The 15,111-nt window shown below is 40.2% G+C and overlaps 1 protein-coding gene across 1 annotated transcript in view; it reads right to left on the bottom strand.

Moving 5' to 3' along the window:
• The window catches only part of LOC139201257 (voltage-dependent calcium channel subunit alpha-2/delta-1), a 52,251-nt gene that overhangs the window by 24,286 nt on the left and 12,854 nt on the right, over positions 1–15,111 (bottom strand). Inside the window, exons 4-7 of the mRNA XM_070830532.1 lie at positions 8,073–8,132; positions 7,344–7,379; positions 6,275–6,404; positions 1,550–1,681 (exon numbers count right to left, since the gene is read on the bottom strand). Of these exons, the coding sequence (XP_070686633.1) occupies positions 1,550–1,681; positions 6,275–6,404; positions 7,344–7,379; positions 8,073–8,132 (358 nt within the window). The remainder of the gene's footprint in view (positions 1–1,549; positions 1,682–6,274; positions 6,405–7,343; positions 7,380–8,072; positions 8,133–15,111) is intronic.

Raw genomic sequence — 15,111 nt, 5'->3', positions numbered from 1 at the left:
CCAAGAGGTTAAAAAAATGACAGTGAAAATGATTAGACAAACTTTTTTGCATAAAGCTATGTAGAGTCTATGATGACAGACTCTCAAATAGAAATAACTTGGCAGCAAAAACACTCACAATAGAGAGCAGCACTCAACTCGTGCAGCTTAAGATAGTATGACATTATCTGTGGCACCATATATAAAATCAGAGCAAGTTACAAAGGAAATTATTTCTTGAGCTTATTTGCTCAGTGATGTGTGTGTGAAGCAAATTTGGGAATATATTCCCTGGCTGTTTGCAGTTGTGATTAGAAGCCACATGCTGTATCTTAGGTCAACCAAATAATATTCGGCTGGTGAGTGCATCTCTGATTCAATAAGGAAAGAAACAGGCACTGCTTCAGAGCTATATAAACAGATCCACAAACAATTTAGGAGGCCAAATAACCTACCAGGGCTTTTCCTCTGTGTTAAATGTCAGGCACAGATATATATATATATATATTTACACACACACACACACGCACACACACACACACACACACACACACACACACACACACACACACACACACACACACACACACGCACACACACACGCACACACACACGCACGCACACACACACGCACACACACACACACACACACACACACACACACACACACACACACACCCCCCTCACAAAAAGTTAGGGATATTCGGCTTTCAGGTGAAATTTCAGGATGAACCTAAAATGCATTCTAACCTTTCCAGGTGAACTTAATGTGACCTTCTCTAAACTTTTGAATGCACATGTCCAACTGTTCAGTGTCTCAGTACTTTTTGCACATGTTGCTGTTCTCTAACAAGAAGCTTAACAGCAAAATTCACAACAGGTTTGATCCATGAATCGACCAATACATTTCCTGCTTCAGTTAGAATTGGTATTTTAACAATCCTCCTCATCATGCTGTTCACATTCTGACATCATGAGACCAAGACCACACCTAACAATTGATCAGCAGCACCTCGCCACTGTGAGGCTTCAAACAGGGAGTCCTCAGACGGAGGTGTTCACTGAGCTTAGAGGGTCACAGAGTGTCATCAGGAGGTTGTAACAGTGATACAGAGTGACTGGAAGAGTCACAGAAAGGAGAGGAGTGGACGTCCTTTGGCCACATCCCAATTTATTGAGACACCGAAAATGTTTTGTTGTGGTATACCCACCACTGTTGTTAGATTTTCTTTCAATAAATTGTTTAAGATTAATAAAATTACCATTGCATGCTTCTACTTAAATGCCCTACTTTCATGATATAATATCACTGTAGCATTCACTTTTTACATTTTATGTATATATTTCACCTGAAAGACGAATATCCCTAACTTTTTGTGAGTAGTGCATGAGTGTATGTGTGTATGTGTGTGTGTGTGTGTGTGTGTGTGTGTGTGTGTGTGTATATATATATATATATATATATATATATATATATATATATATATATATATATATATATATATATATATATATATATTTTTTTTTATTTTTTTATTTTTTATTTTATTCATTTCATTTTTTCCTTTACCTGGATAGTAGCGAGCCAGGCCTGTAGCGCTACCAAACACCTGCCAGAGAAGGGTCGGGTCATCCTCTCTGTTCTTTCTAAACACGTCCTCCAATGCCTCCGTCCAGTTCAGCTCATTCAGCACAATGGTGGCTGAAATCCACACATACATGTAAGAAGACAACATATACTAGAATTACCTATACATCTTGGACTCAATAAATATACAGTAGATTATTGTAATCAGATCTTGATTTTCCAGAACTCTGTCAAATGTTTGATCATTATTGCAGAGCACACACACATGCAAAGGACATAGCAATGCTTGTAAGCGAACCTTTGTAGACATCCCAGATGCCACACATTCATTAAGATTCACACACTAAAGCCCGTTCAGTGTCCACCCCTCGTCTAGCGGGACACATGAGCAAATATTGGGCCAGCACACCCAACAGCTGCCTCTATTTGGTTAATTTTACCTGAAACGCCTGATAACCTGTGTGTGTACCTGCGTTTGTATGTGTGCATGCATTTGATTGATGGTGTGTGTTGTGAGAGGCAACAGGCATTATAGATGTAATGACACAGCAGCCAGACAGCTCAGAGCCACATAACCCTCACTATGATGGATGGACACACAGCACATGCTGCGCCAACTCTATCTTTGCGGTCTGTCTGTCTACTGCTCCTCTTTTTTCTTGTCTTCCTTTCTCTCTCACTTCATACCAATGTAGTAGTGTATGCTTATGTGTGACCATGTACATCTACATGTGAATCTGTGGGTAAGCAAGTCCAAGCATGCATGTGTGTGAGATAGATTGGTATCCTGTATTGAGTGTGACGTGTCTCATTGATGTGCAAAGCAAACACTGTTCATTTGCATGCATGCCTCTAGAGGGGAGAGTTAATGAAGCCTCGGTTGCCAGGAGTGCATGTTTTTTTATTATAGAAAGGGAGAGAGAGAACATGCAGTGTGTGTGCAGCAATGTATTTCCCTCATTAAGTGTAGAATTTTAAAGGAAAAAGGAGAGAAAACAACAGCAGAGCCCTTTCTAGATTATGAGAAAATTACAAACTGTATGTGTGATTTTTGAGTGAAGACTGACAGCTAGGTAGATGGATATTTACATGCAGGCCTGCTCATAGCTATTTAGAGCTAGATACATAGGAGTTATAGTATGATAAATACAGATGGTATATGAATACGCTACGCTAAGAAACCCAAATGCACTGCTGAACTATAAAACCTCAAACATCTAACCCAGAAGTAATATGCTGTTTTTAATGTTTCCATTGGTTTTGAGTGCTCTTCAGTCAGTCACAATATTTAATAAGCTAAACTCAACTGCTGCTTCATCAGGGATACAGTACCCTCTAGTCAACCATATTGCCACTGACACTAATGAATTCCCTGGCTGTACTCGGCATGGCTTTGATGCCACACTGAATCTACACCTTATGATGACTTCATCTCAGTGGGGTATCAGGGGTGCAATACAACAAAAATGAACACAACATGGAATTTTTTTTGAAGATTAAAGAGGACATTATTTCACAGTTTTAAATAAGGATAAGAGTTGATCCCCGATACACTCAAACAATAATCATATACATTTTGTCTAGAAAAGAAGGCAAAGAAAACTAACTGCACATATCCAGTCATATACTTCATCCATAAGTGACAGTGAGGCCAACAGGGTTTCAGTTACTAGATCAAAGTGTCAAGCAGTGATGTTTAAAAGGAACAGTTTGACATTTTGGGAAATACCAGTAATCACTTTTTATTTGAGAGTTATATGAGAAAGTTGATTCCACTCTTATGTTTGTACACTTACTAGAGCAAGCAGCCGTTAAACTTGGCTTAACTTAGCAAAAAACACTGGAAACGGGGAAACAGGTAGCCTGGCTCTGTCCAATCATAACAAAGGACCATGACCTCTTAAGCTCACAACACTGAAGTGTAAGCTGACTGTGATGGGAAGGTCACAGTAGGATGTATTGAGAGGACTGGAGCCTGAGCAGGGTGGTGTAGCAAGTAAAGTGGTTGTGGCAGAACTCAGTGCTGGCTGGTGTGTAGGACTGCTAATAATGGATCCCCCATTATTAGCAGTCCTACACACCAGCTTATAGAAGTTCATATTTTATCTTAAAAATAGAAACTTTGTGGGGATTATAATACTCTATGGGCCTGTAAAAAATATTATAACTATTATTCCTCCAAGAGCATTCCCTATATATATATATATACATATACATACATACACACACACACATATATACACACACACACACACATATATATATATATATACACACATACACACACACACACATATATATATATATATATACATATATTTTCAGCATCTGTATCCAAAAGCAACAGAAGTGAATTCAACCATTGTCTTTGTCACACTTTGTATCTCTCCCTCCATCTCATACACTGTCCTTCGCTGGATCAACAGATGTGGCTTTTCTGATCTTTCTGTCATCTGACAGTCTGTTTCCTATCCTACACTCATCTCACACACGTGATTTGCTGCTGCCTAAGGTGTTTTCATAAACTTGCTTCCCACTTTACCCTGAAAATCCAATTTTCTCCAGCTGAGCAAAGGCTATTCCTGGAACATTTATAGGGTGGAGATCAAATTGGAGAGTTGAAACCTCAATAACACATGAATCCTCTGTCTCCTTTTTCTTCTGGCATATAAAATACATACTCCTGCCCGTGTGCCCATATTCAACACAGTACTGTATGTCAAAGAATCACAATTTTCTTGCTGGCCATGTTGGGACTCTTTAAATAATGTGGGGACTTTGAATACATTCATGCCCTTTCTTACCTGTTTCTTTAACTCTAGCCTAACTAATTCAGATCTAAATCCTTATTTCAAAATGCAAGGACTGACCTTTCAGTCCTTATAACAGAGATTGTTGCCCACTACATAGCTATGCTATCAGCTTTGGGTCCTCAAACACATCTAAAGTATAATTTCTTTCATCTCACTCAGCTCAGACTTCAGCCCTGGATAGGTCCCAGCAGCTCGGCCTATCGATACATACTCATTACAGACTACCAATAAACAGCATCCTTGAGAGAAAGGGAGCGTGACGAGCCATGGCACCAAGCCCAGATTATGGCTAGAGAGATGTATCGGGGAAAAAATGAGTATACAAGCATGCTACTGTAACAAACCAGGTATGCAGTTTTACAGATAACATACTCTGACAACAGTGCCCATCCCCATCTCTCATTTGTGCCCCTGTGTCTGGGGTCAGCAGAAAGGTGAAGCGTGTAACCTTGGGGCCAGACGGTTCCCCAGCAGGCTGATGGCCATGCTGAGGAAGCCACTTCATTCTGATGTCTCTCCAAGACACTGCTGACGCACCACATCCCACTGCACGCTAATTACTGAATATCTGAACACATACACACAGATACTCAGTCTCACACACTCAGAGATAAAAATACACAAGCACATGCCAAGCAGCAACAGTGCAGTCTCGTGGTTAGAGAAACTGTCCTGTAATTGGACTCTTGTTCAAACTCATCATGAACCGCGAGTCCTGGCACTGGACACTTTATTGCCCACTCATTGCAAGTTACACTACGGTAAGTGCTTAAAATGTAAAAATAGAAGAAAAGAAAGCTGTTCAAATGTAATACATAATTCAGACCACAGTTAAGATATTCAACAGACCATCCTTAAGTCATTGACATTCAACTTGAGCTGTGCTAATGTCAGAGGAACTCTGGAGAATCAAATTATTCTGAACCAGTCAAGGTAAATGTCACCACATGATGAGGACATGATCAGAAATGCACTTTTACAACAAACAGGGCAAATGAACTCTGCACAAATATGTTTCATCATAATCTTAAATTGTTATAAACAGGACATGAGCTACAATGCCAGATAGTTAAAATGCAACTGACAGCATGAAGCATACACTGGGCCATCAAACAGACACTGGCCCAGATTCTATTTTACAACAGTAGAGTGAAATGACCCTTACAAATACACTGATTTATTTCAGCACTAATATAACTGTTTCACAATCATAAACAGGAATGTATCGTGGGGAAAACGTTTAGCTATCTAGACTTGTTTCACAACATAAAGTATAAGGGGTACGTAAGTAACTAGGCTATTTATACCTAAACAAAGTATAGGTATAAATATCTATAATACTTTGAGGGTATACACATTTCCACATAAAACTTTCTACTCTGGGAAGATGTAGAAACCATACAAGATTATGTAAAAAATATGTAAAAAAGTGGGATCACTGCCTAGAATTTTATTTTTAAGATTTTATTTATGATTATGGTTCAAAACTGCCTGCCTCAGAAGCCTCAGAACACAGAGAGAGGTTTAATCAAGGCATTTATTTATCAGACTATTCCTAAAAGTTAAAGAAAAAAAAACTGGATTGTATGCCTTGTCACACTCACACGTCTGGAGAGCCGTCTGAAGGCCTATAGCGCACACATCAATTCATTTCAGTTAGAGGACCCTGTGTTCACTTAGATCCCAAGGACACCCGGCTTAGCCAAGAGACAGTAGAGAACAGGAGAAGATCCCATCATGCTGTATCACTTTTTAAAACCGCCATTTCTGAGCAAATTTATTAGAGGCACAATCTGTGAATAACATTTCATAATGGGTTGGTATGTCAGTTGTATCCATGGTTACCACTTGGATTTGTCTATCAGTGTGTCTGTCTGTGTGTGTGTGCACTCACAGCCATCATAGATGTCAGTGGGGATGTGGACAGCCGTGTGGTTGTGATCAGTCAAACGTTTAAATGACGGGTCCTCTTTAAAGTCTGGTCGAATCCTATATTTTCTTCCCTCTGTTTCATTTGCATCCAGCTGAGGGGAAAAAAAAACAGTAACAGACAGTAATGCTGACCATAGGTTTAAGATCATACAAAAGCCTCTTTATTCTATTTGCTGAAGCATCATTGTATGTTTGAAACAGTTGGTGGGTTTACTTAAAAGCACAGAGCCTTAAAGACAGCCTGACTATACATCCTCATCAACTTCTGTCTGATGTGATAATGTCATCGCTGCACTTGTCACGTCCTCCCAGCTCGTTTATATAGTATCAGTAACGGTATGTTTAATGATATCTTGCTTTTTATCCTTCTTATCATTTCCACTTGGAGGGAGTAGAAAGAGATAGCCAGATTGTCTATGCCCCTTGTGGAGATTTATAACTCCTACCGTGCATGCACCAATTTACATCAATGAGAGCAGTACAGACAGGGAGATATATGAAGAAAAGCATGATGAGATATGGAGGAAAGAATGCAGGGTAGAGAGGGAGTGAGGTAGTGAAGTGGAGAGAGAGAGAAAAACAAGAGGGGGAGGGAGAGAGAGTGCGAACACTTGCTTCCTAATAAAGCAACAGTGTAGCCAGCTCATACATCTCATCTGTCAATTAGAGGAGAAACATGGCAGAAACCTCTTCACCTGAGAAAGGGTTGGAGGAGGGATGACGGGGAGGAAGCTGCTCTGGAAGAAAAGCCTTGAGAAAGGCAAAATAGGGAGGAATTTGCGGTAAAAGGCTGAGGCAATGACAGGAAGCCTGAGTGAAAAAAAAATAAGACATGAATCTGGTGAATGGGAAAAGGAAAATGGAGGAGAGGAGGGAAGATGAGGAGGTGAAAGGGAGGACAAGAGAGAGAGGAGGCTGTGTACAAACCCATATAACTGGCCCATGTATGAGTGTGACCTGTGTGTTTGTGGGAGATAAAACGGAAGGAGAGCAAATAAGTGGAGGAAAAAAAAAAAAAAAAGCACACTCACATTGTCCTTTGCATTGTAGTAGGAGATTTCATCATCCTGTAAACAAGTCACAGAAAAGCACAAATATCACTTTGTGGCTGCTTTAGGGTGTTGCACAAAGACGCGTAACATTTATGTAATCATGAAATACTTCTAAATCATCTCTAAAACTGCTTTATTTTGTGGGCAGATAACTCCATTAGTATATTCTCTTGTTTTATGTTTATCAAGACACTAGACCTTACTATCAGTCAAATGAATACTGCATGAGTGTGACTCTTCCTCTTTTTACATCAGTGTCTGTATGCCTGCAGCCAGTTTCAATGCTCCAGGGATGCATTTTCTGCCATCGAGAAAGCAATAAAGTCATTTAATCATTTAGACATGTATATTGCTGTCTTCATGACATGTATTTTTCCTGACCACTGCTTTACTCTGCTTTACTTTTGCAGCTGTGGTCCTTGGAAAGCAGAGTATCCGTCTTCTGAAATTAGAGGCATAATGTGTCACAACACAGTGTATAATGTGCAATAAACACTTTTTACTAATGGAGCTGTAATCACTGCAAATGAGAAAACATGAATTTATGGCTAGTAATCCTGATAACTTGCATGACCATTCATGTTTGTGTCTGTGTATCTACCCACATACAGTACATTACACCAACACATAAAACTTACATATTCAAAATACATGTCTTTATGTAGGTATTCATGGAATCATGTCTGTATTTTTGTCTCCCTCTGTTACCTCAAACTCGTCTTTCCACTGATGCTCCATCTGGAAGTTCTCAGCAGCTGTGGCCAGTTTCTGGAGGAGTGAAATATAACAGGGATTTAGATTGGAAACTGCACAAGGTATGCCTCCTTAACAGTGTCAGTCTAATTATAGAAAACCTGAGCAAAAGAGAGTATGGTAAAAAGCGTGGTGAGACCATCCCAGTGAGAGTGAAATGATTATGATCTCACTCGCAGAGCTCATACTATAGGGCTATCGTAGTCTTACAGCACTGTCCACTAAAGGCCACATCACAGAGTGTCATACTGCCAGAATGAAAAGGTTGTACCATAGGAAAGTACCATGTGTGGTTTTATGTGTGTGTGTGAGCGAGTGAGAGCATGAAAGAAAGAGAAATGAAAAGAAAAAGGGTCACGAGTGCAAGAAATGGCAGATCACTGAATAAAGTCAAGTGCAAATGGATTACCAACTGAGGGGCTGTCAATCAAATTGGATACTACTAAATAACAGGGGGATATAAATGTAATTAACCTCACCTCCACTCTACATATCTCTCTAACATGCACACACACTCACGGTGAGGAGTAACAGAGAAAAAGAGGATAGGGTGAGAGTGGTAAGAGTAGTTAATTTCTCACACTAAAAAAAATTCTTACACAGTACAAGAAATAAAAAGGGCAAGCACAAACTACACGGCACATACTTATCACTCAACAAGGAAATGACTGTCTTAACTGCTCTGTAGACATTCAGGGAAGTATTCATTTTCATTTTACTGAAACATCTGGTGATATTTAGACATATTTAACTTTGCAGTCGCACAGTACATTCATTGCTTTAACTGGCTGATGATGATCTTTCACAGTTTGAATGCATCGTCATACTTTCCTTTGTAGGGAAATGAGGTCAAAACTGAAAACAACATTAACAAGAACACGATGACACACTAATTTCTACATTTTACAGCTCATATGTGAGCTAATTTAATTATTTTTAGATTTGCTCAAAGTTCCACTCCTAATGCAAAATGCATTAAGGCGCACTGCAAAATTCCCCTATCAAATTTAGGTGACAACATTGAAGAAATCAGTCTGAAACAAGCAAATTTGTCTGCCAGTCCAGTAAGTGATTTTCACTTGATAAGATTTCTTCTATCTATTGTCGAGTGTGTTTTTTTCCCTTCACCTTCCTGACTGGTATAGTCACTTAATTATAAATCTAGGAATATGCCTTCTAGGATTATGTCAAAGGCAAGCAAAATAGTTGGCTAAACCCAAAAGTCCTTGACCTAAGTTTTTACACAAAGCAGTATCCTGGCATATAACTCCCATTGTTTCTTCAGCCTCCTGGAGCTCTTGAGCTGCAGGAGGCATTACAGAGTTCCTGTGGCAACTAAAAATGTATTTAAGAAGGAGTACTATCAATACTCTTAATTCAGCAAAATGACATTGAAATGGACTGTTTTTTTATGTGTAATATGCTCTTGTCAGAAAAGAAGATCAAATTACTTGCCATGAAATTTAGTACAGATATTAATGGTTCTCAAATGATGAACCTCAATGACTTTTAGGGACTTTCCTCTAGCACCACCATCAGGTTTTTTCCTTGGAACTTCAGAGCTTACGATATGTGTAAAAGCATACTGGATGTCACCTAACATACATTTCCTGTGTATCTAGATAAACATTACCTTAAGATAATATTTCAAATCAAGACAAGGCAAGTTGCATTTACTTGAATGATATTAAACAGCCTTGCATAGTCAACACTAGATAATCCAATTCATACTAAAAACAAGTTAGGCTAGATTTCCATCTACATCTAATAATTATAAAAAAGAACGGTGAGATCCTAAGGCAGACAGCAGGCAGAGACACAAACAGAAACTGACATTATTCCACAAGACTGCGCATATGTTCACCAAGGTAAATCCACAGAGATCAAACCTCAGCCTGGACCTGGCCTGCCCTTCTCCAACTGCACTGGCTAATGACAACACTGTGGAGGAAAGGATTAGCCTTAAAAATCCCACCTGGCTGACACACTGGCTTCCCTCACAAAAGCAAGGTTACCATAACCTCAGAGAAACTCCACTCAGGGATATATTTTGAATTGATTGAAGGAACTGATGAAGGTAAACTATATTTATAGCTGAATCTCCTTCTGACATCCATCTGTTGGACTTTGTAGGTAGGAAAGTAAAACATCGGTCATGTCCAATCTGTGCATGAGTAATAACTGGATGAGATGTTTATAGTATATGTCATTCTGTGCTTTTACTGAGTGTGGGTATGAGTGTGCGTGTGTGTCTATGACCATGTGTCTGCTGTCGGCAATGGTTCCATTCTTGATCAACAGTCCCATCCCTTTGGCCTCCAGTCCTGGGCTTTGTTCCAGACCTGTCTCCACCTCCTCTGCACTGGCTGTCAGCAGCTAAATATACACCCCATCTGAGCCATAAACACATGCATACACGCACACCAACACAAAATAGTGATCTTGAAGGTATCACAGTCCATTCTCGTCATGTGCAAAGATAATAAGTTCCATAACGGCATCAAGCACTAATATTAGCACTAATATATAGTAGAGTATGATATATACTGCGTCCATCAAATACTCAGTGCTGACGCTTGCTTTCACCAAACACTGATGGTGTGAACACTATTTCTGTAATTCTGTCTGGATATTTACATCTGACTCAATAGCTCTAATTAAAGTATGACAGTTTTTATGAGTAATCTGAAAACATGTTTGGTTTGAAGCCATCAAGAGCCAACACATATTTGGTGTCTTGTTATCCACTGTACCAGGACAGAAGCTCCATTCTACTTGAAATCCTATGCTGGTCATACAATCCTCTCTGCTGCTGGTACCTTTGCAACAACATGATCTAACAATGCAAAAACAAGTATCAGTGTGAGGTTGTTTTGCCAGCGTTTTACCATGTAGTCAGAGGTTTTAACAAAATAATATGTCATCCAATTTTCATTCTTTAAGTGTTTCACAAGGGGAAAAAAAATATATAATTTAATATAACATAATATAAAGTAATAGTGTGCCACACACAAAAAGCGGGAGCAGCAGTCCATAGCATGCTGAAAAGGCCAAGTGCTAGAGGTCTTGTCATTAGGTTAATGCCAGCTAATGTCAATGTAATATGACATCATGTTAATGTCACGTCATTGAACTAACTGACTTTTATCACTTACGCATAAATCCAAACAACCTCTCAAAATATGTTTAATTTGCTAAATGCATACGAATCGTTCTGTGCCAACCCCATATGCATGCAGAAACACACACATACAGCAGAACATGGACATAAACATATTGATTACAGATTTGTCCTTTGCTTCAGGATTTCTCTTGCAATGGTTTTGTATGCGATATGATATGCGAGTATGAGCAACAGCCGTTCAATGCATCATGTTCTAGTAATTTGTGTGACATTAATGGACAATATAGGACTACAGTATTTTGTGTCAATATGCCCTTCTCCCACACACACTTACTGTATATGAACATACAGATGCTAATTTGCACAAACACACATGCGCCTCCTAAGAGAGCAGGCCGACAGGGTTGTTAAAAATTCATGACAGGGCTTTGACGAGGCTCCTCTCCCCTCTGGGATATATGGGGGAGGGCGAGGAGGGGTGTCTGAGGAAAGATACCTAATTACCCTTCTCTTTTTCCTCTCTTTTTCTCTCTATCGCCCTGGATCTCTGCCTTTGTCAAACACGTACACGGAGAGGTGATCAAGCTACACAAAGAAAGCAATGCCTTAATTAAATCTGCTCTAAACTACCGTCTAGATTTGATGAGACTGCTCCCTGACTGACAGCTAACCTCTAAAATGGCATAAAAGTTCATTACAGAACTATAGCAAGTTGCTGTTTCTATCAGTTGCTTAGAAGCCAGCGTTGCTCTATTAAAACACACAGGGTTAACACAACGATTTAGTTCATGGTGGTGCATAACACACTCCCAGTAGCATGCTTGATCTAACCGCTCATTAGTCTCCCTCTCACTTATTGTAGTATAGATACCCCGGCGCCACACCATAATGAGTCCACTCTGTCACTAGATGACCACTGGAGACCTGAGGAGAGCCACCGCTCCCCTGAAGCCTTAATGGGTGAAGAAGGAACTGGATCTATGGATGTGGGGATTCAGAGTGGTTTAACATATAATGTGCTTTCAGTGAGACAAAGGAGAAATGAGAAGAAAGTCATCCAAATCATGAATTCTAACACTAGGAGGACAAGCAATATTACTGGTACTAGTTGGTTGGCTGCATCTTGATCACAGTTGAACATAATAACAGTCTAATGATGACTGCAATACATGGTGTGCGTATCTATATTCCAACAGCCAAAAAGGGCATATACTATACATAAATTTCCAGTTTCATGCACCCTCCACTGTCCATGCACGCTGATGTATGAGATCATTACATCTCAGCCATAGAGAGCACAGAAATGTATGGAGCTGGCCAGGGTGTTGGATGGCAGTGGAGTCCTACCTGCTAGCCCCACAGAGAGATATTTCTGCCCTGCTCTCACCAGTCTTAGTTGTCATTCTGCCAGGGCAGCCCAGCAGCCCACCATGCATTTAGTGAGAAAGCAGAGCACAGCTTAAAGGATAGACAGGGAAGATGAGACAGGCTCTGCTAAACCTCACAGAGCCTCCCATACTCCCTGTGTTTGTGTGTGCACATTAATGTGTGTGTGTGTGTGTGTGCGCGTGTGTGTGTCTCTCTAAAGGCTCCACACGCCTGAAATCAATGGGCCATTCAGAGCACACTGCCTTCTCCCCCAGACAACAAAGCAATACTCACAAGAGTAGTAACAGCCTAAAAGATCATTAACACCCACATCCAGTCTTATCTTTCCCTTCCTCGTTTCTGACAATGTGTCCACGTTGATGAATGCTGGATACCTGTTCAACATAATGAGTCCCAACTCAAAGGGATGTCACAAAAGTAAAAAAAAAAAAAAAAGGGGGGTGATGTAAAGGGTCAGTAAGGGAGGCAGAGAGGAGGGGAGTCTGAAAAGGGAAGTGGAAAAGGCATAAATTATGAGCAGATTAACAAAGAGAACAGTAGAAAGAGAGAAAAACAATACTCCGACTCAGCATGATCACAGTGTTCACAGTTCTCATTAAAACTTTCCTTATGAGAATGAACAGTGGGATGATAAACACAGAGAGGTGTATACAAGGGTGGGTGGAGGTTATTAGATAAAGAATGAAGCTTTATCCAGCAGTGCATTACTTTGTTTCCTGGGAAAGGGACAAACAAATGCCCCCTCCTGTGTGCAAGGCTAATACATACATTGAGTAAGTGTGTGTGAGTAGCTATAAAAAAGAATGGGGGATAAAAATGATGAGTAGGAAAAAAGAGGAGACTTGGGAGAAATAAAAAAATGGAGACTACGGGAGGTGGACAGAGTTAAATGGAAGAACAGACGAGACAAATGGAGGTGTAAGAGAGAAATAATGCAGAAGCGCACAAAAGAGTAAAGAGGAGAGTTGGAAGGGGAGGGAAGAGATATGCAGTATGAGAAAGAAGTGGGCATTATAAGAGAGCCAGAGGTTGAAAGATATAAAGAAAGGTTGATTTCAATTTCCAGCTTTACAGAGAACTGTGGTGAAATGTCAGGAGCTGGACACAGGAGAGATACAGTAAACTGGTGAGGGAGGGCAATAGAAAGAGAGGGATGCAGGGAAGGCGAAGGAGGTGGGATGAGTAAAAGGGAGAAGGAGAGCATGAGACAGACACAGAGCAGAGGTATCTGCAGCTATGAGAGCCCAGGGGAGAGCCATGCTGCTCCACATGGCTTCTCTCAGAGGCCAACCCCCCCCCTCCAATGGGAACAGTAAATCTACAGCTGCTCCCCGTCTCGTTCGCTCTCTTTGACTCTCTTGCTCTTGCGTGCGTCTCAAACATGCGTGCGTCTCTTTTGTCCACTTCAGAGAATTTATATTGTTTGTCACCTGATCAGAACACAAAAAATTGAGTCATGACCTTCTAATTAAAAAGATAGGTAATAAAAAATGGTAATAAGGTTTAAGCTTTAAAGCTGATGTAATCTTTTTTTTTTTTTTTTTTGGCCACTTGGCGGCTGCGTGACAAATTGTGAACAATACATTGACATATACCTTTAAAGTTGATATGTCAAACGTGGTGGCAAACAATTGTCTTTAAACATCCAGCAGTTAAAGAGCAACATTACCATTCATTTTGAGTCAGGTTTCAGGCTGCAAGTCCAATATTCACCCTCTTTTAGCTCCGTTTTTGGTCTCTGACACCTAAGGGAACTAATAATGATACTCCACTATGTTCACCAGCTAGTTGCTAACTTTGTCTGTCTATTGTGTGGTGCTGAGCAGGTAGTAAACAGTCAGTTGTCAGGGCTTTTTGGCAGAAAACAGCTGCAAAAGCCACTAGTCACAACTTATGACTCCTTTCTATCAGCTGCTCTTTCAGAAAGAGGTACGGCAACTAACGAACCAAATGCGAGCGGATAAAATCATCCCCAACATCCTGCCGTTTTCTGTAAGACAAAAAGGTGAAAACAGACACATGGTAGGACCTCACAGAAAAGTAGTAGCAATAGTGTCAGAAAGCGACAAAGTTCACATGAACTGTGGTTGAGAAACACTATCTTAAACTGGTGTAAGGGAGGCTAGTAATTATCTTGTCACATCTCAATTACTGTAATTACGACACAGTACAATCATAATATTGATTCTGAAAAACACTACATGTCACATTTAATTAATGTTGATTATTATTAATTATGGAGAACAGCATGTCTTGGCAGTGAAAGGTACCTTCCCCAAATCAAGTATTCAAATGTAATCACAAGCATGTTGTGATCCACCGACAGTCTGGATTTCTTCTCGATGAATGTGTTAGACACTTGTGCCTGGCCTACCATAAGTCTAGTTAGAATTCCCCATCTGCACTGCTCCCTCCCACTTCCTCTCTCTCTCTCTTTCTTTCTGTCTATCACACACACACACAAACACATATGCAAGCACA

This window comes from Pempheris klunzingeri, chromosome 5 (assembly GCF_042242105.1).
Source record: "Pempheris klunzingeri isolate RE-2024b chromosome 5, fPemKlu1.hap1, whole genome shotgun sequence".
NCBI classification, from domain to species: Eukaryota; Metazoa; Chordata; class Actinopteri; order Acropomatiformes; family Pempheridae; genus Pempheris; species Pempheris klunzingeri.
Note: the sequence above shows the minus strand (reverse complement) of the source record. Positions and strands in the feature narration are given on the sequence as shown.